The sequence below is a fragment of the Leptosomus discolor genome, chromosome 4, assembly GCF_034619465.1.
Source record: "Leptosomus discolor isolate bLepDis1 chromosome 4, bLepDis1.hap2, whole genome shotgun sequence".
NCBI lineage: Eukaryota > Metazoa > Chordata > Aves > Leptosomiformes > Leptosomidae > Leptosomus > Leptosomus discolor.
This window is the reverse complement of record NC_141394.1, coordinates 12,730,110-12,754,396: the sequence shown is the minus strand read 5'-3', so window position 1 is coordinate 12,754,396 and position 24,287 is coordinate 12,730,110. Positions and strand designations below refer to the sequence as shown.

General features: G+C 42.7%; 1 protein-coding gene across 1 annotated transcript in view; it reads left to right on the top strand.

The window, feature by feature from the left end:
• Window positions 1–274: 274 nt before the first annotated feature.
• The window catches only part of ANTXR2 (ANTXR cell adhesion molecule 2), a 114,512-nt gene continuing 90,499 nt past the window's right edge, over window positions 275–24,287 (top strand). The window contains exons 1-7 of the mRNA XM_086463933.1: window positions 275–414; window positions 1,178–1,249; window positions 4,246–4,317; window positions 11,285–11,366; window positions 12,413–12,520; window positions 12,617–12,685; window positions 13,927–14,007. Coding sequence (XP_086320059.1) covers window positions 275–414; window positions 1,178–1,249; window positions 4,246–4,317; window positions 11,285–11,366; window positions 12,413–12,520; window positions 12,617–12,685; window positions 13,927–14,007 — 624 coding nt within the window. The remainder of the gene's footprint in view (window positions 415–1,177; window positions 1,250–4,245; window positions 4,318–11,284; window positions 11,367–12,412; window positions 12,521–12,616; window positions 12,686–13,926; window positions 14,008–24,287) is intronic.

The following is a 24,287-nucleotide window of genomic DNA, read 5'->3' as shown; positions in this document are numbered from 1 at the left end:
TGCGGGTGGCCGCCGAAGCCGGGCGGGTGAGGGGGGCGGGCCGCGCCACACAGGCGCAGAGGGGCGCGCCGAGCCCGCCCGGCCCCGGCCCCCGCCTCAGGCACCGCCGCCGCTGACGGGGCGGGGAGGGCCGGGCCGGGCCGGGCCAGCCGCGGCGGCGGGCGAGGGGCGGCCACTTCAGCACCACCCGCGCCCGCTGAGCGGCAGGATGGCAGCGCAGGGCCCCCGCCGTCCTCTCCCCGCCGCAGCCCGCGTCTCGCCGCCCCGAGGCCCCATGGCGGGGCCCTTGCCCCGGGGGCGCCTCACCCCGCGCGGCCCTGCGCTGCTGCTGCTGCTGCTGCTGCCCGCCGCCGCCCCCGCCCCGGAGGGACCGTCGTGCCACGGCGCCTTCGACATGTACTTCGTGCTGGACAAGTAAGGGGAACACGGGGGGGGGCCGGGGACGCGGCCGCCTCGCTCTGCGCGCGGCTTTTGTTCCCGCTGCGCGGCTGAGGGGGCAGCCGTGGGTGGGGGCCGCGCGCGCGCCGCGCCAGCCGTTACGAGCCAACGGTCGCCGCCGCGGGCCAACGGCCGCCGCCACGGTGCGGGCCAGTGTAAGGGCCCGCCTTGGAGCGGGGAGGGGCGCGGAAAGTTTTCGGCTTTCGCTGCAGGCTGGAGGAAAGGGTCGGGGGGGAGGTGTGTTGAGGTACCCCTTCGCCCCGCGGAAATGGTGAAGTTGGCGGGCTTTGGCGGAGGTACGTGTTTTGACCGAAAGCCCGCCGGTGGACATTTTTGAGGCGGCCCGGGCGGCCGGCAGCATCTGCCGCCCCCGCCCCCCCCATCAGCAGCGGCTGCTGCTCCTCTTTTTGAGGTGAAGTTTGCCCATAACGGACCGGCACCGCCACGGGGGGGCGGGGGCTTCGTTCGCGTGGGAACCGGTACCGCTGGGCCCCGCGGAAAGGTGGTTCGTGTGTTTTTCACTACGGGGTGCTGCTTGATGTGAGCGTTTTGCCGTGCCTTGACTCGATAAATGGTGACAAAAATCACACGCAAGTACCTCCGCGAGCCGGGCTCGGTGGTAGCTTGAAGTAATTCGGCAATGAAATAGTCCTTGGCTAAATCTTTACTGAAATTGCCACCCTTCCCTGCCTGGTTCCCTTAAATAAGGCCTACTAATGTGCTTTTGTTTTCTTTTCAGATCTGGGAGTGTAGCACAGAACTGGCATGAAATATTTGATTTTGTAAATCAGCTGACAGAAAGATTTGTGAGGTGCGTTTTGCTCCTTGTAATGTCTGTAATGCTGGGATATGTTGAAAAAAACCCCACGCTTTTGTAATCTCAGTGGATATGTTTCACAAACATGTTGAGAGTTTGGCTCCTGGTGCCCAAATTGCTGAAAAACATTTCAAACTTTTACTTCATTTTCTCATGTTTGGCGCTCAGCAAGAAGGTGGTAACATGCATCTTTAAATACTTAATCTCTAAAATTACTCTCAGATGTAATTTGGTGATTTTTTTAAACTTTTTTTTTCCATAAGCCACGTGCCTCGTTTCTGTTGGAGTACTTGCTTGTTGCTGTGAGAGATCTCTGTGAAGAAGGCAATCTGAATGCATGTCTCTGTATAGGTACATATATGGTGCAGGTCAAAAGGAAGGGAATCTCTTTCAAGCGCAAACATACAGCAAGTTTATGCCATGTTAACACCGTATTTGTTGTGCATATATGTAATCAACCTTGTAACTGGCTAGCAGTATTGTCTGGCAAGTATTGCTGCCACAGAAACGGCTGTTGTAAATACTGGCAAACTGCACAGACAGCTGAGGATTACTGTGATGCAGCATTTTGCTGTAAAAAGACCTAACCAAATAGAATAAAACAAAGGAAACCACCCGAAGCGACAGACATAGATGTTGTGGTAGTTTTTGCTGAGGAAAATCAAGTGCAGTGGGCAATTACAATCTTGGCTTGCTAATAAAGGGATAGTTAGGCTTGCGTAATTAAGTATTGCTTACATTCATCTTGTAAAAAGCAGATCTTTTGTAAACCAAGTGGATGACACAGGCTTTTGAAAGTTCTTTTGTAAGCTCTAGATTTAAAAAAAAAAAAAAAAAAGAGCCTGAGGCTACCAAAATGGCACTTCTTTTCAGTGAGTGGTAAAAAAATACATTTGCCCCCACTGAAAAGGTGGTACTTGTTCGGTGTATATCTTTCAGTTTGTCATCTTTTATGGCCAAATGACGCTCCCCTTTGCAACAGTTGTGTAGTGGTCTGGCTGCATCATCTGAAATAAAGCTATTGAGTTGGCGAGTCACTCGTCTGACCTTGCACACCAAAGGAGGATCAATTATGGCACAGAGCCAGAGCGTCCAACCTGGGACCATCTCGCTCAGTGTTGGGGTGCTGAGCACGCAGCCTTGTGTGACACCAGCCCTTAGCAGCACGACGGTTGTTGGGCTCCCTGCGGGAGCCTGAACAGCACGTCTCCCCGTGCGTTTCCCTGATGGGGCTGGAGTGCCTCTGAAGGCTGGTGAGGCGTTGTCCTGCCTTCAGGCCTCAGTACACTTCCAGAATAGGGCATGGAGCCACTTGACCTTGCCCTTTCTTGAGTGGAAAAGAGTAGTTGTGGGAAGAAGGCAAAGAACCAACTGGTAGCAGGTTCTTTCAGTCCTCACCTGAAGGGTTAATTCATGGCGGCGCATCTGCTGTCCAGTTTGACTTGCTTGTAGCGTGATCGTTTGGAGTGATAGTGCTACGTGCTGATTATCTTGGTTCTGAACAGGCTGTGCCTGGTGGGGCCATCAGATCTAAGGGACGTGTTCATATCATCCTCCATCGTCACAGTGTCTGAGTGCTCGGAGGGTGGAACAGAAATAGGGTGTCTTGTGAAGAGGACAGTTTTGTGTTGTCCCAGAGACAAGTTAGCTAAATTGTAACTTTGAGGTGGTTATGTGCAGGGAGTTGCATCTCAAATAGGGAAGTCTCACATTGCTTGGACTAGGTGGTGATGTAATTACCAGGAACTGGGATTGCAAGTACTCGGTTTTTGTTTGGCAACTGCTTGCAGCAGCTAAGACGATTGATAACCCTATGTCTTAGATGATGATTTAATTTAGAGCATCTCAGAATTTTGTATTCAGAGCCTTAACAGAGAGGACACAAGACTGGATCTTAAATCCAAGATCTGTGCAGATCTGTGCAAAGACTTGCTCAGTACTTATATTCCCGTGATGCAATAATTTTGAGTTGCATCATTGACATAAGTGAACTGAAAATGTTTGGTCATTCATCTTTACAAGTGTTAACGTCTTTACTAACTTAACCTGATTAATTCATGCTGATACACGTAATACAGTGAATTATAAAATTACTGAATATATTGAAATTGTCATGAATAAAAATGAAAAGCAGGTAGGGGAGATGTTGTTACAACTTACCTTAGGAAAGTTACTGTCTTTGGCTTCCAGAGCATCAGTTCTTAAGCATTTTCCAGTGATGGTTGCATATAATTCATCGTAATCTTGTTGGAAGAGACAGGTGGCCTTCTTCGAAACCAGACTGAATTCCTTAATAGAATCAATTCATAGAGTATTGCTTTTTATAATGATGTTTCCCCAGATACTTTTGTGGAAGTTGATTTTAAGTGTCACAAATCTATGTCACCAAAACAGAAACGTACTCGTTCTGAGTTTGTCATGCTACTTTTTTAGAGGTGAATCAGTCAGAAGGCACTGTTTCCTTGACTTTGATGATTTTATGACCAAAAAGTACAGTTTGAAATTTATGTTCTGTCAGGACCAACCTTTAAAAAGGGGAAACTGACTTTTGAATGTGTCCGTGTTGAATACCCTGGAGCAAGAGTGTACCCTTACTCTGTGTCCCTGACTTATTTTTACACCGGTGACCATGAAAATACAAAAGACTGTGTTACCTTCTGTATGTTGGTAGGTCACAACCTATGAAGTTCACTTTCAGTGGGGTCGCATGAGATTGTCATCGTTAAGCTTAGCATGATCTAGACAGGCAAGAAAGAATAGTAATTCTGCTACTTCATTCTCAAAGCATCGGAGTAAGGAGTAGGTGTGCAGAAATCCTTTAATTCCTCTCTTGTTCTGGGTTTGTAGTCCAAAAGTATGTCCTTTGGAAGGCAGAGGATAAAGATGATACTAATGAAGCATGAATAAGTGAATGAAATGCTGTGCATCTGTACATTTCTCTTCATTTGTCTAAAATGTATTTTTTTTCCTCTTTCCCCTTTTTTTAAAAGCCCCAAGATGAGATTATCGTTTATCGTGTTTTCCACCCAGGCACACGTCATTATGCCATTAACTGGAGACAGGTTAGTGCACTGCTTTTTTAATTCTCCCTCTCCGTCCTCCCCCCACAAGGGCTCTTGTTAAATCAGAGGAACAGTAATGGATACTGAACAATAACTGATACCTTTAAGTGGTGGCCACTCATGAAATCTCTGTGCGGAGCTGGATTTAATTTTGTGAGTGTATCAATGGATAGCCTAGTAAAAAAGGAAGGAGAAGAATGGTGGGAAATAAATTCTTGATGTGAACTCTGCCACTGCTTTGCAGAACAGCTACAAGGAATGTTTTCATCTTTGCCTGAGTCTGCATCTTCCTTGGTGTAGCAGGAGAAATGATTCTTGCATTTTCTTTTGTACAGCAGCATCTGTAGATAAGTCTTCAGTATTTTTTCATGTCTAGGTAAAGCATACAATGGTAAATTAATGTTTCCCATAATCTCATGTAAGTTAGGTGTTGCACTTTGTATTTTCAAATCACGACTTTAAAATCAATTTTAGATGGTGGATTTGGTGCCTTTTGAAAGGTGTGAGACCTTTCTGGCACTGTGATGATATATGGATGTGCCTGAACTCTTCCTTTCAGCCGATATTTTCAAAGGCAGTGGAATTCAAGGCTGCTCACTCTGATTTCTAGAGCAAATAAGGATCAGCAGCTAGGACAGGTCAAGGATAGGAGCGAGGATACAGAAGGAGGAAACCTAAGCAAAATTGACTACTAAAATCACAGGAACTGGAAAATGATATTGTGGAATCAGTGCTTTCAGATGAGGACAGTTGCATTGTTGTTGGAGTCCTCCAGTATCCTTTCAGCCTTGTAAAAGACGACATGATCCCCTCTCTCCCTGCCTTCTGTCCAGAAGCTAACGACACTGCACAACTTTTTGGATTTTGAACAAGTGGATAGACTGTTTAGGAATCATTTTAACGAACTGTGGCAGAGTGGAAGTGAGGTAGTCCTTTCTTTCTGCTCCCTTTAGTAGAGTCAATACAAAATGTGGTCTGCCATAGTTAGTTTACTGTGTGCGTTTGTGTTTTTTTGTTGTTTTTTATTTTTAAATAACACGTAATAGCAAGTCTAAGACTTACTGAAGAGACCTGTTGTTGGCAACACACAAATGTGTCACGTTACATAAACGTATGCTGATGTCCTAGAAATAGGATGTCTAAAGGCCTAATTGTAAGCTCCTCCTGCTTTAGCATTTTAAAAAGTGGTCTGACTGAGAATGGCCAAGTTTTCACTTCCCCCCACCCGAACTTGGATACTGAATCTGCTCTCTGCGGGGAGAGACAAGGTTATAAGCCGTTTTGCCAGATGGCTTGTGAGCGGTCAGGAGAGGACACTTCAGCCTGTTCTGAGGACTTCTGAAGTCAATGAGATCCTTTCTCTTGATTTCAATAGGCCCTTAATCCCTGCCAGTGGCCTATTCCTTATCGAGCAGGGAGAGCCGGCACTGATAGCATACAGACCACTGGAAATGCTGGGGCAGGACTCTGGAACCTCGCCATGGAAACACAAGCGCCTTCTTCGTTGCATGTCTGTGGCACGCTTTAAGCCATGGAAAGAACTGTGTTTTTCTCGGAAGCCTCGTTTGTAGGGAGAACCTTCTTGACCTCTAGCAATTTCCTTTGTGGGACTTCTCTGCATTGCAAGGTTTGCGGATGCTTTTGCGAGTGTGGTAGGGGAAAGACAATTACTTCCTTTGTTGTTTAGGAGGAATTACAAGTAGAATGAAGAAGGAGGCATTATAACTGTGACCATTGTACATAGGTTAGAATGGATAGATACAGTTGGAACAGGTGTCCTTTTAAAGACAGTCAACAGGGGAAAATTACTTAGAATGTCTAACTCTCATTGTTCCAAACGGAAGATGAGGATGCTAAGCCCAGTGCAGTTTTGGGGATGGGTGTGTATGTGTGTGAGATTATGGGCTATTATGGCCTTGGTTTTTTTATGTGCATTTTGGACTTGCAGACATGTTTTTCCCCTTGCTTACTTGCTAATTCGCAAACGTCAGGAAACCACAATTCATGCCCAGCAGTTAGTTCAAAGTAGGGGAGTCTTTTTTGTTTCGAAAGCCTTAGAGTTCTGATTGTTTGCACAAAGTTCTCGCTAGTTTTTACTGTATAATAAAGCCATCGATATAAAGAAACCCACACCATAGTGCCGAAGCCCCTGGATGACCAAATATTTTGTGACTATGAACAGTGCTATGTGAATAAGTCTAGAAACAGAAGTCACTGTTAACCACAGTACACACAATGCTGTAATAAATAAACAGAATAAAAATAACACCCAGATGGAAAAGACTACTCACAATAGTTATATCCCGCTTTAGAGATACACGTTTCGCCTGTAAAGTTGAGCTGGAAACCGTACGCTAAATGGTAAACAAAGATTTGTGCGTTCACATTTGGGGCAACTAGTTTTGAAAAGCAAGTTGTTTGGAAAAGTGATACACACTACTAATGTCATCCAGATGGCACAACATCGTCCGCATTCTCTTTTGGCCAACTGTATTCAGGCCAGCAGAATTTCAGATTTCTGTAAACCTGCTTCTGCAGCATTTGACTGTGGCCAGGACTAGTCCTGCTGACCCTGCTTAGGTCAAACTCCTGTTGAAGCTAAAGAAAGATTGTATTATCTTAATGAAGGTGGAAAAATAGGACACTTAAGTACCTCCTGCATGACTGTACCTTACTGTGCTTATCCACAGTCTGGTGGAGCACTGACTGTTCCTTAACTGCACAGAGGCATGTAATCTAGTAAAACGCATGCATTTTGAGTCTCGGTCATGTGGGCTAACCCTAAGCTTTGGTTCAAGAAGTTTGCCAAAATAGAGCCATCTGCAGAGAGCATGTTCTGCTGCGTGTATAAAGTGCAGCAAAGTCAGCCACTTAACGTGTTTTCCATCTGGAGCCCATGCAGGAGGCCTAAAGTTTGAAGCAGAGTAATTCTTACAATTGTACCGAGACCTCTGTAGTAGAGATGTAGAAAGCAGGAACCTCCTCCAAATCGTGCATCTAGAGGAGGCTGATGTGCAGGATTTACTTTCACCAGTAGGACAGCTCTGTTTGTCAGGGATGTAACTGTCCCGCTTTTTGTTAAAGAATGCTTTCCCCCTCCCTGCTTTGTTTCACTAACAAGTTTGTGTGTTTCCCTGTTATTATACTTCCTTCTTGACAGCAAAACTGAAGTACCTGTTTCGTTTGCCTTTATGTGTCATAGATTAAGTACATTGCCTCGTAGGCACATAGCCTCATTCCTGAAAATAAATACATGCTCATGGGGGAATCACAATTTCCCTGCCAGCGGTCATATTCTCAACACGCTGAAAAATGATTCAAGATTCCAGCACTTCAATAGGTAGAATGCAATGTGGAAAAGAAAGAAAAAATGCTCTTCCCCATCCAGAAGAGCTAAGAACACCACGAGTTAAAACTCGTGCATGGATATTAATGGAGACTCAACATTTCATACAAAGCTAGTCCCTTGCCCAACTGAATCAGCATGACCTGAGGCTTACATGACAATTCCAGCTAGTTCTAACCTCCGCAGCACTAATGTACAAGCATAAAATTTTGTCCCTACAAAAAGAACATGGATTTTAATGTTTTTTAAGATTCAGTCCTCAAGCATGCTTTGCTTTCTAGCAAGTATAAGCCTTTCTTTTTATCTGTTGAAGATGCATTTATTTCCTTTAAGGCAAATGATGATTGTCCTTTTTTGTTAAACGTTCTTACTCTCAAAGACAATATCGTGTCTCTGAGAAACTGAGGTGGCTTGGGCTTCGTAACTGGTCTGTAGCTTTATCCTTGGTCCTCTCAAATGGGGGTGTGGTCTAAATCCTGCTGTATTGCTGGCTGTGGCCCTGTCTGTGCAAGGAAGCAAGGCAATACCTTGGTGACATCGGTAGTCTGGCCGCTTGGCCACTGTTTTTAGCACTATGTCAATTACACTTACTAAAAGCAAGAGATGATACTAAACAGTGATGAAAACAGTACCTGTTGAGTTGCCTGAATAAAAGCGTGCAGCTTGGTGCAGCAGAGCTTATGCAGAGAAGCTGCTCCTGTGAACTGGTGATAGTTGCCTCGGTATAATTCTAATTCTGAAAGGCAACCAGTCACATTTAGACCTGAAAGTAAATCTGAATTGCGGAGCATGCTCAGGTAAGGTTGCTACATTTTAATTTATGTTAAAGTGATTTCTTCATTCGTTTGCAAAGCTGGGCTTCTTTGTAATCTCTCTTTACTAAATGGTCTGTTTTCAATTCTAAATGTAGTTCCGCAGTGCCCTGCCTTGGGGAGGCACAGAAGGTACAAGACAAGCTCAGTGTGGACTTTGGCCTATGCAGGGAGCAGTGTTTGTAGATAGGTCCGTATGCCTCACAGCAAAGTTGCCACAGCCTCCTTCGCGACAAACCAGCCCTCTGCAGCTGGGGCGTCTAATGCTGCTTCAAGGTCCTGCTCTCCGAGGCAGAGCACAGCAAAGTTCCCTAGAGAGCTAAGAGCAGCGAGCGCTGCTGAAGCTGCCACCAGAACCTTTCCTGACCTCAGCCAGACTGGGATTATGCCTGCAGCCCCTGTTCACAGACTAGCTAAAAAGAAACCATGGAGCAAAATGATCAAGAGCTCGTAGACATGGTTGTGTTTGTCTGGCTGCTGCTGGAAGAATTATCTGAAGTAGTTACAAAGCTTAAAAGAGAGAATAGACAGGGTAGGTATTAAAAATTAGATGTGCCTTTTCTAAAAGACAGGTGCGATGCGGTGTGTTTGCTGAACAGGCAAGGGGTACTAAGTTTGTACTCACTGAGCCCAAACACAGACAGGCTGCAAGTTGTTGATTTTGTTTTGCTTTCTCCAGCTCCCCCCATTGTTTGACCTAAACTATGAAGCCAGTGGCCCTTTAGCCTTTATCATTGTAAGTGAACTGTACTGCGACAGTGTCCAGACACCCAGACTGAGGTCATGGCTCTGTTATTTCAGTACAGATGAGTTTTAAAACCAGACCTTCTCTGTGGATTTTTGTGGCTACAAAAAATTACTACATAAACTAGAGAAAGGAGAGTTTTGAGAGCCCTGAGGAGCGGGAATGAGGGCTTCAGAGTGCTATGGCTGGTTGACCAAAGAGCATCCCATTATCAGAATGGCTCAGGCAGACATGAGTTCTTGCGCCCACCCTCCAGACCATCTGGGTGTGAGTTTTAGCACTATTGAACTAACCTCTTCTGCTGTCTGGTGGGGCCTCAAGTCCTGCACCCACACTGTCCTTGTGACATCCAGACGAGGACTCGCCCCCCCCCCCCCCCCCCCCCCCCCCGGGTTGTGCCCTGAGGGAAAGAGATGGTGACTGATTAAATGCAGCCAAAAAAAGCTCATGCTGCCAAGGATTTTCCTGGAACCCCTTGTAGGCAGAGGCCTGGAAACACCAGAGATTTCTGCGTGACCAGGTCACAAGACATTTTAGATAAATAAAAATGAACTGATCGTACAAAAGCTATTTCTGCAAAATGAAATCTGTTTCAGAAAACTAGGGCTTCAGTTGCTTCTTGTTTCTTGGCAGCAGAACACTAACGCCTGTGATGTGCTGCCACTCATTTCTGGCAAGCACTAAGTATGTGGTTTATAATCTGCGTTCATACATAATCAGTTTCAAGTTGTTTCTATAGATGCTGAATGTAAAATATTTGGATCAAACAGATTGTATTATCTTACATAACTTGTTCTCTTCCATATATTCAATGCTGCGTTTCTCTCTCCCCCCCTCCCCAATGGTATCGGTTGATCCTGTGATTGGGAGCTTATTACAGCTGTGGATTGTACTTTGGAACAGAGCTTCTAAACATAGAGGAAGCCCATCAGTGGAACAAATGACTAGTGGGTGGCATTCAGGCAGAGCAGCATATGCATTCTTTCTCTTTTTGTTTGCCCTAAGGAAAGCTTTCACGCATCCTGCAACGTATTTTCCCTCCATCTCCTCATCCCTGCTGGTTTCCTCTTTGTCACCTATGCTTGTTTTAGTGTTCTATATATTCTGGCCTAAATTTTGTCCCTACTTAGTTTTTGCTTGTCCTTTCCTAGCGCAGCTTTCCATGGGCTTCAGCGGAACTTTGCTTGCATAAGAATTAAGAACTTCCAGATTTGATTCTTTCAGTAAAGTCTCTTCCGCCTTTTTTTTTTCCCCTGCCCATAATGATTTGACTGGAAATAATTCCTTTCGTGCTCCCTACCAGCTTCTCCAGTCTTATCATCATAGTAAAGTGAGCATCTCTCAGTCAAAGATGGCTTTATTTAAAGGCCCATGAGAAATCATGGCAAAACCTTATCCTGCTGTTAAATTTAAGTGAACTGTGACCTGTGCAAGTGTGATGTCTTATCAAAAGTCACAGAGAAAGGTAGTGACAGCCAAAAATTTAAAAAACTATCCTTAATCCTCGTCCCTTTCCTTGGATACAAGAGGTGTCTTGTGAATGCTGCATTTGCCTATTGATACTTATTTTTTAAGGGAGAAGATTTTGATTATTGCAATTCTGTCCTTCCCCATTAAATACCTGCTTGTTGACCTGGAAGATTTCTCTAGAAGTGGAACTGCTGTTTTAGGGGATTTCCTTTTTAGTTGCAGCATGACCGGAAGCAAAGTTGGTTTAGTTGAGCCAAGTAGACTTAATATAACAGAATTTTCACTGGGCTATTTAATGCTGAGGCTTTGCCACTTCTTTGCAATATCTGCTCCATCTGAAACATTTTACTTAATTCTAGCTTTTTGACTCACTGAGACATATTGTGCTATTTAGGTCTAAAATATCTGTTACCACAGTGCTACTTCTGTGGTGAATACAAAATCTGCCTCCACATGGTATCTCAGCTAAATGCTGTATTTTACAGATTTTAATTTCAGATCTCCTTTATGACAAATACTAATTTTTCCATCAATAAACTAACCCCTTTCCCCACTTTGAATCACACTAACAGTCTTTTACCTTTTTATTTTCAGAGATAAAATCAAGAAAGGTCTTAAGGATTTGGAGGAGGTAAAACCAGCAGGTGACACATACATACACGAAGGATTAAAACAGGTAGGTTTTACTCATCTTCATGTAATCAAAATATCCTCTATTCTCACCCTCCGGATAACAACAGCAACAACCTGTAACATAAATGGATTGATTATATGCCTCAGTCTGTTACACTCAAATCTTTTTGGTTTCCTGAGTGGTCCCAAGATTGCCCAGACATTACGCAAATCCCATGCAGAAGATTAGCCATCATAAAAAATTGCCATATGGAATTTCTTTGACTTGATCCTTTGCAACAGAGAGTGTTTCTTTGTCGTGAATTTAACAGCTAACACAGCATACCAATTACATGGTAAATAGTCACACACAGCTTTGTAGGGCTGCGAGTCTAACAGTGCCTTTTAGAGCATGTGCTTGCAGAGAGTTTAATGCACACATGAGCATTTTCAAGACAAATGGTCTTAATTTTGGACTGTCTTAATTATGGAGTTCCCAACTGCTTCTGTTTTCTTGAGAAGTACGGTTAAAGCGTACTTTGCAATTTTGCTGAAAGACTCAGGCCCTGAAGGTGAGTGATAAGGTGAGTATCTAAGCTTTCACTGTTACAGGTAGAAGCTCAGTTTCTCCCTTTATGCCTACAAGCCAAGTTTGTAATTGTGATCTGCGGGCTGAAAAGCTAGGCAAACAGATTTTTTTTTTGCTGTTTAAAAAAAATACATAGTTTTAAGCCTTTAAGTTTTTTAGGACTTGGAGCCTACTGATGGGCATTTGAAATCTGAGGGGTAGCAAAGGAAACCTTATGGTGGATCTAAAGAGAATTGAGCTTCACAACTCGGAGAGTATCTGTCCTGAAAGAATCAAGTGTGTCCAAGGGTTGATCAGTTAGCGACCCCAGCACTTTGGAGGTGGGCTCGCTGGTGTCTGGAAAATAGTGATGAATGATTTCCTTCTTACTAGCGAGTTAAAGGGAGGCAAAGAATTGTCATGAGAGATGGGGCTGAAGATGAGGCTAGGCGTTGCTTCAAATGCTATATTCAATTAGAAGATGCATCTTGGTTAAAAGTTCAGGTGCAATTTTAAGCCGGATAAATATTTTTTGTTTTCAGGCCAACGTGCAAATTGCTAAGCAAGGACCCGCGAGGTTTTCTAGTATCATCATCGCATTGACAGATGGCAAGCTAGATGGTCAGATTCCCTTGTATGCAGAGAAAGAGGTGAGGACTAGGTGAAAATGCATGTTTATTCTAAAGAGTTTGGGTGTTGCATGTTGAATGAAAAAATGCTTATTCCTCTGTTCTATTCTGGGGCAGGCAAAGAAATCCAGAGAGCTGGGAGCTAGAGTTTACTGTGTCGGCGTCCTTGATTTTGTGCAAGAACAGGTAAGAAGTTACTGTTTTAGATTACTAGGCAGTACCTCGTCACAGGATTTTATACGGTTAATGTTAAGTAATATAGAAATGAATTTATTTACATCAGGCAGTGTAATATCTTCTCTGGCTAAGGAAGCAGACACTCAGATGTGTACATAGACATAAATAGAATGTGTGGGTGTCACTTGCATTGCTGAGAAGACCCATCGGAAATACCCTTGCTGACAGGTAGCTACCAGCATGAAAGGATGCAGGCAAAACCCCATTCGTTAAGATGGCAACCAAATAAGGCTATGGGTCGCGTAAACAGAGTAGCTATAGACAAGCTTCAAGCAGCATGTTTAACAGCCTTGGGATAAGAAAAAGAAAGAAAAATCCATGTCCTCCATCGACTGAAAGCTCTTCCAGAGTTGCTGTGTTCTAATGAAGGCTGTAGCTACTCTTGTACCTTGAAAGTGACTTAAATTGAGGAGTATACAAAAGACTCTATAGAAGGGTCATAGAAAGGCTTTTTTTGTGGAAGGCAGAGCAAACAGGGAAGGTAATTCTGTAGAGAGTTATGAAATCACTGCCATGATACAGGCCCTACAAGGTTTCTGTAGTGTGGTGGTTGTCTACATTTAGCCTGTAACTTGGGGCTAAACTATTACAGTCTCTCTATCACCTGATGACCCCACACCAGCCAGAAAGGAGAATCATGAAAAGGAGAGCAGACTGCGGGTTGAAGTGAAAACACATTTAATGAAACACCACCAATACCAACAAACAAAATAAAGTTTTACTCAGATAAATGAATATGCAGCGGCCACAGTTGACAGGAGAGCAAGGAGAAGCTCCAGCAAGAATTCCATTGCAGCTCTTCTCAGCAAACTTCCTCCCTTTATAATGAGCATGACCCTATGGTATGGGCTACACCTGTAGTGAACTCAGGTCAGCTGCCCTGGCTGACTCGAACTGCCAACAGCCTGCCTAACATGGCTGGCCTATGACTCTATCCCAGCCAAACCAGGACAGCGGTTTAACACAATGGCTGACCACTGTACCATTTTGTTAGCTGCAGTTGGTTGTACTAAGTACTCCCATTTAGATAAGTTATAGTTAGCTGTGAGGGAATTCAAAATTTTCCTTCTCTTTGCAGAGTTGATGGGAGTTGTTTTTAGACATCTATTTACATTTTAAGGGTGAAAAGCAGTGTGACAAATTTAGTTTGCCAAGTGATTCACGTGTTTGCACGCGTTTTCTCTCCAAAGCTTGAAAAAATTGCTGACACAAAAGAGCAAGTCTTCCCTGTCACTGGAGGATTCCAAGCGCTTAAGGGGATAATCAATTCTGTGAGTATCAGGCAGTAAGATTAACATTTCCTCAAGATTACAGCATACTCTCCAGTGCCGCTTTCTTTTCCAGGCAGAACTGGTTCCTAAATCAGTAATTGTGATATATTGGGTTCTCTCCTTCTGATCTTAAGAGATGCAGTTCTGTAAATTAACGTTGCCTGCCACTCCTGCAATTATTCGTGCTCAAACTTTGTGTGTAGTTTGAGGACTCCATACAAATGTGGTGAGTTTGAGGGGGATGCGTTGAGGAATAGCTGCTATAGGTTTAGTCTGAAAAAACCTGAGATTGTTACTCCAGGAAAGCTGGGAACAATTGGTTAAAATCATTAGGAGCAAGTGCAATTTAGGATTTGCCCAAATCTCAGTATAGAGAGAAGCATTGTAAATACGTACTTTAGCCTTGACTTTAACCACTTGTTTTCCCAGTAAGTGATAAGACTTTCAGTTCCCTTTTTTCAGCATGCCATGAGAAACTCCCATCAGTGAGATGAGGCCATTCACCCGATTGCTCTGATTTGCAAGAAAGGATCAAAGAAAGGGGAACTTTTGGGTTGCTATCAGTGGCTTGACAGGATTTTAGCTGTGTGTCAAGAAGACGCCTGTGGTTGTGAGAACCTTTGCTCATCAACCAAAGGCTGTGTGTTTTATGCAAGGTTAACAGTGCTGCTGTTGCGTGTAGGCAGCACAGTGGGAAAAAGCTTACTGTCAAAAGTTAAGTCAAAACTACTAATAAAATCCTTTTCGTGAGGGAGATCCACTATAATTCATTTCCCTTTCCCTTTTTTTTTTTTAATAAAGAAAGGATAGTACTCACAGGATATTACGCAGTCATGAATTTATCACTTCCCTTGAATAGTGTTTTTTGTGGAAGTTAAAAGTCATAATGAAACAAATTATCTTCCTTCTTACTGCTTAAAATAAATGCAATTTCCGAGTCTTCCTTACACGTTCTAAAGAGATATAATTAACCTTTTCATGTGGTGACATCTATCTTTCTGAAAAGAGAGTGTACCCCACATGGTATTGCTTTTTTAAAATCTCATTTTGTGCCATTTAAAGACTTACTCTGCTAGCATGAAGTGATGCAACACTGAACCACGAGCCGAATGTTTAACCCCAGTTGATTACATTAAGTTTCCAAGGATACTGCATTTCAAAATGTGTATGTCAAGATAGAACTAGATAAAGGACTAAAGACATTTTAGTTCAGTTTCCCCTCCAACAAGGGTCACTGACCTGCAGATTGCACCCTTCCAAGGAGTCAGGTTTCTCCCTCTTCTTGCTCTTTGACGAAGTGTCAGGAATATGATCGCTTGAGATTTCTGAAGAGCGCAGTTTGAAGAGTCTGTAATTCAAACATGCAGAAGATTGGCGTAACCCGCATCCCCCATTCTCAGCCAAGGTATATTTGGGCAGTCTCTGGCTAGTAGCAATGCCAGTCTGCCTCTTTTATACCTCCCAGGAGCTTTCAAGCACCTTCACGTTTTTGTGGACATAGTGAGGGAAGCTTTTCTGATAAGATTTGGCAGATGGTGTTTGCAGAAGCCTCAATCCAGCTTCTTCTGGCACTTGTGAAAAACCCAAGCGTAAAAATCCCAGATTTGTGCATATCATAGCTGTAGAGCAAGACGCACATAATGGCAGTGCCTTGTTTTAAGATAAGAGTTTAGCACTGACAGGGACTGTACATAAAAAGCAAACTTCAAGTATGCTGTTCGGCAGCTTAAATGGATTGTCTACTCCTTTAAACTGTGACTGAACTCCTGAATTGTTTAGGGTTTTATTTAACAGACTGCAGCTGGAATAGACATTTAAAAACTTGGCTCACTGCGTATTTCTGCCCATAAAATGACTCTTATGTTACGTCTGTCAGGGCTGTGGAAAATGTTTTTGCTGATGAATAAAGGAGCACGAGAAGGCCTTTCTGATAGGAAACAATCAACTGACTTCAGTCTTACCTGCATCAGTCTCATTTGTTGGGATAAAGGATCAAACAAAACCAGTTAGTGCTAGTGATTTGATAGCTCCTGAGAGCTTCTAGAGGCTTGAATATTGTTTATGGCTTTCTGAAAAGCACTGAATCTAACCCCAGTTTCACGTAGCTGTCAGGACATGTGAAACTCTCCTCTTCTCTAGTAAGCCTATTAAACGTATTTGTTGGAAGCAGTGGGAGAATGATACGCTGCCAGCATCCCTGTCTTACCACAGAATGCGGATGGAAATACCCATAGATTGGGTTTTTTTCCTTGGTTTTGTGGCTGTCTTTTTTTTTTTTTTTTTTTAAATGCATGTGTGCTGACTGTGTGAACGGGATTTTCTTTGGTATGCTGTAGTTATAACTCAATTTTCTTTGAAGGGGTTTTGACTGATTGTGACAATTCATTCTCATTGCATTATAAAATTGATAAACAGATCTAATTGAACATGAAATAGTCACAGTTATCCTTTTTATTCTCAACTATAAATCCATTTCAGTTTGAGAGTTAGCTAAAGAATACAGGCTCAAAGAGACACTCTGTCATAAAAGGGAAAGCTAATTTCAAAACAAATGAAAATGAAATACCCATGTCACAAACATGCAGAAGTATTGCTCGAAGTGCAGTGTCAAAGGTGCGGTTGTGAAACCCGCCGTGAACATCGTTGAACACTTCTCGTTTAGGAAAAATGTACTGTTTACAGAAGTGGCAGCAACCCAGCAATTAAAACCCTCAAGCAAAACTACAACACAGAACTGCTCAGTAGGAATGATTAGAGGAGCTGCTCAAAGCCTCTGCTACATTTGTCTCTACTGGGCTCAGCTGTGAAATTTTTTGGCTGCTACCTTGTTATACTTGTAGCAAATTCCAGGAGAGCTGAGCAGTTAATCTTCATTTGTTGAGGGCAAAAAAAGCAGTGAGCTTTATCATAGATGATCTGTTAGTATCTGCTTCTGCAGTTGTTTGAAATCTAAGCAGTTATTCCAGTTTATTTTCTTTGGACAGATATGCGAAATATGTTTAATTGCGGCCAGGGATTAAGATTCAAGACAGTAGTGATTAGCATTTAGAGAAAACCTAGTTCAGATGTTGAAAAGCTTGCATTGTGTTTTGACCACCTTTTTAGTTCAGATAAAATGCCAGTGAACCAAGGAAGGATTTAAGCACCTCTGTGCCATGCTGTGTTTCTGTTGAATAATATCAACTAACAATTCAAAACTCTGTGCAGACTTCTGTGAAGAGGTGACTGTTTTGTGAAGTTTCCAGCTCTTCTGGCATTGCTAATATCTAACTTCACAAAGTAGTAACTAAACAGCGTTGTCAGGGTAAATAAATGTAAGCAAAAGTCTAGAGCTTAAAAGAAAAATGCTGAAGGCAAGTTATTATGCTATCAGGAACAGTTTACTGATGTAGTTTGGCTGATAATTTCATGGAATATGGCCTCAAGAGCAAGCCATAGCAGTGTGAACCGTAAGGGTTTGGGAGTGCAGTTCATATCACCATGTGACAGTTCAGTACTATTTAAGAAAACGAAACCCATTCTTCTTCCCTTTTCTTCCCTATATATGATTTAAGTTCATTTTTTTTTTTTTAACCCATTTGATAAAGAACCATTTGAGAACTTACCGTTTACATTGTTAGATCAGAGTCCATCTATGTTAACAAAAATAGCACCTTCGTACCTGGCTTTGGTGAGGCTGCACATCTCTTGATACAAGGGTGCCGAGCTGTAAGCAAGCAGTCTGTAAGCAAGCTAACTCCAGTGCCTCACTTGCATCTAACCAGACATAGTCCTGAACGAGTGCTTTCATTGGGAGAAACTATGGAGACTTTGTGCTTATTAAATAGCTCAGTCAGACTCAGTTTCCCTAAGGGATCAGTTTCTGCAAGGTGACTAGAGACTGTGGGGCTGACAGCCTGGAGAGAGTTGGATAATATCTCAGGTGTCAGGTAGACTCTTTTCTGTAATGCAGAAACCAGTTTTGGGTTCCCTGTCAAGGAGGGGAGCAGAAGATGTTTGTATTCATAGAAGCAGGAAATGTTGCCATTCCGAACACTGCTCGTTTTAACTGTTTGGTTGCTTATGAAATGATGAATGGAGGAGTAATGAGAAGCAGCAATTAAAGAGCTGGCAGCCAAGTTGCTGCTACCACCTGAATCAAACACGTGGATTCTTTAGAGAAGACAGTATTTTTCATAAGGGTGAAGTTTCTGTAATGTTCCCGTATCGCTCTGCTGTAAATCAGTATGATGTTTTATTTCTGATTTTTCCTGCAATTTTTTCATGTTTTGCTCACTTTTCTTGGCATGTTTCTGTGGATGTGGTTTGCACAGTTCGGCAAATCTGAACTGCTTTTATGTGCCACGTTCTGAAAACCAAAACCAGTGAAAGATCACGGCTGCCCCTTTCGCTTAAGGAAACACGAGTCCTACTGATTGTGAGTGAAAGTTGTCTGGTTGTCTCTGCAGGCAGAATTGGACAAGGCTTGTGCCTTTAATAGTTACATTAATGGAACTCACTTTAGTAACGTTATTAGAGTGTGTGACAGTTCTAAGTAGACTTAAACACATTTTTATACTAAAGTGAGTTGGCAGCACTTAATACAGGAAGTTAAAATACATTTTGTACTTAAGAAACCCCACAAAAAATTATCAGATAAGACTACAGGAACTGATACATGCAGAACTTAAGAGAAGTAGTCAGTTTAATGAAAGTTCAGTCTAGAATTGTTTTAGCTTCAGTTGTTACAAAATTTGTTAAGAACTCTACCTGAGAAGGGTTAGAAACAGAATTTTTAAGCTCTCTTTTGCTTGCTCATTTTGCAGGTGCTCAGGTTTGAACTGTTCTTTTTATGTGGGAAAACCACACTTAAACATACTGGACAGAAAAAAAAATTGATCCAAGACACGTAAGCTGAGCGGTTGCATCACCTAGAATGTTTTAAATTGAAACTAAATTGTCTCCAGGGAAACTCCTAACCTTCAGCATAAAGTTGTAAGTTTGTCCAAGAAAAGGTCCAAATTCATAGCTAATATTGAAGTCAAATAAGAGACTTGTTAAGCCTTGAATGTCAGTGTAGGTCTGGAGAGACAGGACAGAGTAGAGCAAGCTACTAATTGCCTGGGGGCATTTCCCCCTCAGCTATACTTTGACTGCTGTGTTCAGCTCTAGATGGCTCGCTGCAGGAAAGATATGGACAAGAATGGGAAGAAGGTTAGCCAACAGTGTAACCTTGAGGGGAAAGGGACCGTACGACAGGAAGGAATCTTTCTTGGAAGAATAGAGTAATACATACATCAGTAGTTCTTTTCTCAGGCGGAGCTTTTTTGTGAAAATGCCTGCACTGAAATGAGTAGCACCACTTGCTACGTGGTGCCTTACCCCACATGATGAGATTTCCCAGTATCTACTCAAGTATCCACCTCTCAGTGAAAGGGTAATGTCGGGGAGAGGAGACCACAGTGTTTGTAGGATGTAAACTCAAAGGCTGACGTGGGGTCACTTAGAACCATCTAATGAGTGTACCTAGGAGCAGTAAAACTGAACAAAGGATGACATGCTTCCAAGGTCCTTTAAAAAAATATATTCATAACATACCCAGGGGCAGACTGTTGCTAAAGCGGTATAAGCAGGTAGTGCTATAAAAATCTTGCTGCCTAATTGTAAAAAATCTTTCCAGTTTGATGTCAGAGGGAAGCCTGCTCCGGTTGTAAAGAACAGTCATCAAAATCCTTCTAGCATTCAGATTTATTTGAGCGACAGTGAAGGATATCTATTGAATATCCAAGGGTTTTTCCATGTCAGTTAGATGGTTCCTGTATCAAGCACTGTGCATGACAGTGCATTCCTACCTCTAAGTTAAGTGGACTGGCCACAGCCAGATCAGCAAGGCCCACAGAGAACCGCTGCATAAAGTGTACATGGCAGTGGCACACTCAACAGCCCTCCATACCTGACTACTCACTTCTCATCTTGAATGTGGTGACAGTCATTGCCGCCACACTTGCACCCCAGTGCCTCAGCAGACAGAGGGACCACAGGCTGTTGACAAGACTTGGTGAAAAGCAGACCTCTACCTCTATGCCTTAGTCTAACAAAAAAGTCAGCAGGAAGAGAGGTCACCACCCCACATTGGACAGCGAGTGGGCGCCAGAGGGGGGAAAAGAACAAAGTCTAGCGAGTGGTAGTACATTATGTTGCGGTAGGCAAGAGCTGTTCCACGTGAAGAACAGTTTTAGCCTTTAGATTTGTAAAACTTACTGGAGCGACGTTACAAAAATATGCTCCAGCCTCTCCATGGACCTGACTCTTTCTGCAGTAGATACACTATATCAGATATACTTCCTTGGCTTGACCTGGCTTTCACACTGAGGTCGTAGTGAATTATTAAACTGATATGAGTCAGTCAACATCTCCCACTGTTACCTGCTGAAGACAACAAGACAGGTTGGCAGAGTTCATATTTATGGAGAGTGGGAAGCTTAGCAACTGTAACAGTCAGTTGCACAGTCTCTCTAATGTGAACGTTTACTGAGCCTCTTCTGTCTGAACTGCTTGTGTCTCAGCGGCCAAGTTGCAAGCGACTTGGTTATTGAATAATAATCAGGGACTGCATTGTTTTGAAGTAGTCGATACTTCTGCTCTGAGCCAGCTCAGCTCATTAGAGCTGAAATTCCTCCCTAGTCTACCTTGCTTAGAGTATGATGAGTCTGCTCCCCGCTTTTTCTGTAAATGATGTCCCTCAGCTGCAGATGAGGGGAGGAGGGTCAGTCAACTGACTGGATGCTGTTAAGATTTTTCAAGAGCAAAATCAACTTAAACAGTTCGTTATCAATTATACATCAACTTAATTGGATCATTTCCTGTAGGAAGAAAATATGCTCGGTTTATGCACTGTGAATCCAGGAAGCAAACTATTAAACATCCAAGGAGGTGGGGGGAAGAGAAATGCAACAAGTTATCATTAAAAGAATTATTCTGATAAAATCAGTCATCTTGTTTAATCCCCTTGGATGGTCTAATATTCAAGCTGCACTGGGTGCAAGGTTTAGAACTAACCTTGTGCTATGTTTTCCATGTGATTGAGACTGAGTAGATAGTTTTGGGAATTACTGCATGTAGTTGTTAAAAGGAATCAATGGCCTGGAATAGAATGCTTTCTGCTCTACCCTTCACTGCTGTGCAGCCCTTAATTTGACATTCTCTGACATATTACAAACCATATAATGTTCTCCTGGAGAACAGAGAGCTTGATAAGCCAGCAACATAACTGACATGGTTCCAGTTTGCGTGAGCATGCATGTGCCTTGTGATTTGGATTTGACTTGTCAGATATCCCTGCATGGCTATCAGTTCTGTTACATAAGGGATGCTGTAAAACTTGCTTAAAATGAAGCACTTGCAAGTCCAAATGAAATCTAGTGTTTTCTTAGCGTTTTTTTCAATCCAGATTTTCCTATAAATGGTCCTAACAACTTTTTTCCTGTTATGGAACATAACAGTTTGTCTTGATTCTTATTTACATTACTTGATAAGTAATGAGTTTAGGGTTGTTTTTAGTAATTGGGGGGTAAAGGTGTTAAATGCTATTAAAATATGCATCTCTTGGGACCCACAGTTTTGTCATCTATATTTGGTTTACTCAGTGACTCTCATTGTGCAATTAGAGTATCCTCGCTAACCTGACACTGCACCAGGCTTCTCTCTGGTGGCTATTTTATCCAATTCTGTATGTCATGGGGATTTTTTTCATTTAGATAGGGGATAGGGTAGCAACCTTTCCCTTGCTTTTTGTCTAAAGCATTGCTGAGCAGTGTCAGGAAGTAGGCTGAAATTGGCAACAAGTTGTAGTTAAGAGCACAGATTTTTAGCGGGATAGTGGTAGATCCCCTACAGTATTAACTGCTGTAGTTCCTTTGGCCTGGCTTTGTTGGAGAGAACCATCAAAACAACATTTCCTATGAAAGCGTGTGTTTGATTCCAAGTTATCTTGAATTGGTTGTCTTCTGTCTAGTTTGAGGTCGTCCTGTTGCCCAATTGCTTTCTGGACAGATTAGCACTGGGGAAAGAAATGGGAAATGATAGGGCTTGCTTTAATACGGTAGAGGCACATGATATGCAACTGCCCATAGATAGAGTATGGAATTTCATTTTGCATATGGATCCCACAGCTTTGGGGTTGGTTTCTTTTAATACTCTTTTTTCATTAAGTTCAGATCATAATGACATGGACCTTGTGACACTATCTGAAATAATGGAAGATTTCAATTTGGAAACAAGCCATTAACTTCAGAGAGTTTGAGCGTTAGTTGCAGTATGGAGAAACTGGCCTGCCTAGACCCTTAGGTGTGCTGTAAAGGGCTTTCTGGCCTAAAGATCCTGACTATGATTAAGGTTACTCATATGTCATCACTGAAATCAGGGGCTCTACTTACTCATTTTCTTTTGTAACCTGCAACCTGCTCCAGGTGTTATATCTTAAAAGCCTACCTTTTCCACAGTATAAGGGGGCACAGCTCCTATTCAGGTAAAAAAGCGCAACAATTTGTGAATGAGAAAAACCTATAAGGGTACCGGGATACCAAAAGCCTAAGTGTTTCACCACCCTGATCTCACACGTGTTCACTTTTAAACACTATAAGGTTCAATGAATTCAGTATAAAAAAATAGTGATCTGTGGACAGTCAGCATTTCAGTCTCTGGACAAAAACAGCAAACAAGTCCATTATACCAATTAAACACGTCCTGCTTTAGTTTCCTTTTTACTACCTCAGCAATAATGGGGGAAAAAAAGTTTTTAGAAAAGGAAGAAAAGGAATAAAGCTGCCAGTAGCTAGTCTAAGTGACTCATAAAAAAATAGAAACACATAGAAACATAGGTTAAGCCAGGTACAAATTCAGCCAATCAGCACATATAAAGCAAAATTATATTAGGAACTAGAACTAAGCACCTGTGTGAACTCAGTTCTGATAGGTTCTGCTTGACTCACTCTGGCCAGACAGGCTGCTAGTCCAACCTAGCTTGAAATGACTAAACCAAACAATAGTATGACACTGGTTTTGTTAGGCATTTTTCGGAGGTTTACAGCTCCAAGCTGGTATGAAGCTCAAGAAGGTATTAAGCTATTGGAGAAGGGGCCAACTCAAGAACATTGTTCCACCAGCTCAGACAGCTTCACACAGTTCCACCCCAGAGCTTATAGACCCCACTTACCCACATTCAAGCAGCTCTGACCCTGCCTACCACTTAAATAGCTGCTCCCCAAGCCCCAGTTATACAGGTGTGTGGCATTCCCTGATCAGCACTTAGTGGGAGCCAAAAGGTATGGGCAATTCCTAATCAGGAAACAGCCCACAGAACTCCAGTATTACAGCTGATAGTCAAAAGGGGCTTTGCCTATATGCACAGATCCAACTAACAATGCTAAAGGTAGTTTTAATTGCTCTTATGTTATCAAGGCCCTCTCAGACACTGTTTTGTGAGATAGCTGTAACGTGTGCCATCTCTTCCTGCCCCCCTTCTTGCAATTTTATCGAATTAAGTATCCGTGTTTTGCAGTAACAAGTACAAGGTTGTAGGTGGCTAACTTGAGCATGTTTACCACTGTATTTTGATCAAGGGCAGGACTAAAGGAGATGCAGCTCTTTGAGATACAGGTTTCATGGTTAACGGAGAGAGGCGCTTAGCACAGTACGTGAGGAAAAGCACATCCTCTTTGTCGCACTATGAACATAGCTTTTCCAGTTTTAATTATATTTGCAGTTTACCATAGTTCCTAGATCTGCTTTCCTCACGGTTGGTTATATTTTGCTCACTAGGTGTTGTGATTCTAGCATGCCTAGACAAAATGATGAACCCTGCATTTGGAAGGGAGAGAGGAAAGAAAAGGGGTTGGAAATCTCCATGGAAAAGCCACTGTCTTGAGTTTGCTGTTAGACTAGCATTTAAAGGGTTTTTTAGTGCTGTTTTGCCATCTTTCTCAATTGTGGAGCACACATCCTGCAGCAAGCGTACACATGACTGGCTGGCGGCATATCAATAGGCAGTGCTCCAGGCGCAAGCTCCGAGTGCAATGAGCAGGAGCTAATACTGCTGTAAATGTACTTTTGCACACGGACTGTGCAAGTGATTATGTTGTACCATCAGTGTGTTTTGCACATCTTGCCATATGTGAGTATAGCAAATAAGATTATTTTCTAAAGGTGAACGGTTTTTTCCTCTTTCAAACTTGGTTTTGGAAATAGCAAGTTAGATGCATTTGTTTCCTTACAGTACACACACTTTTGTTCAAGGAACCATA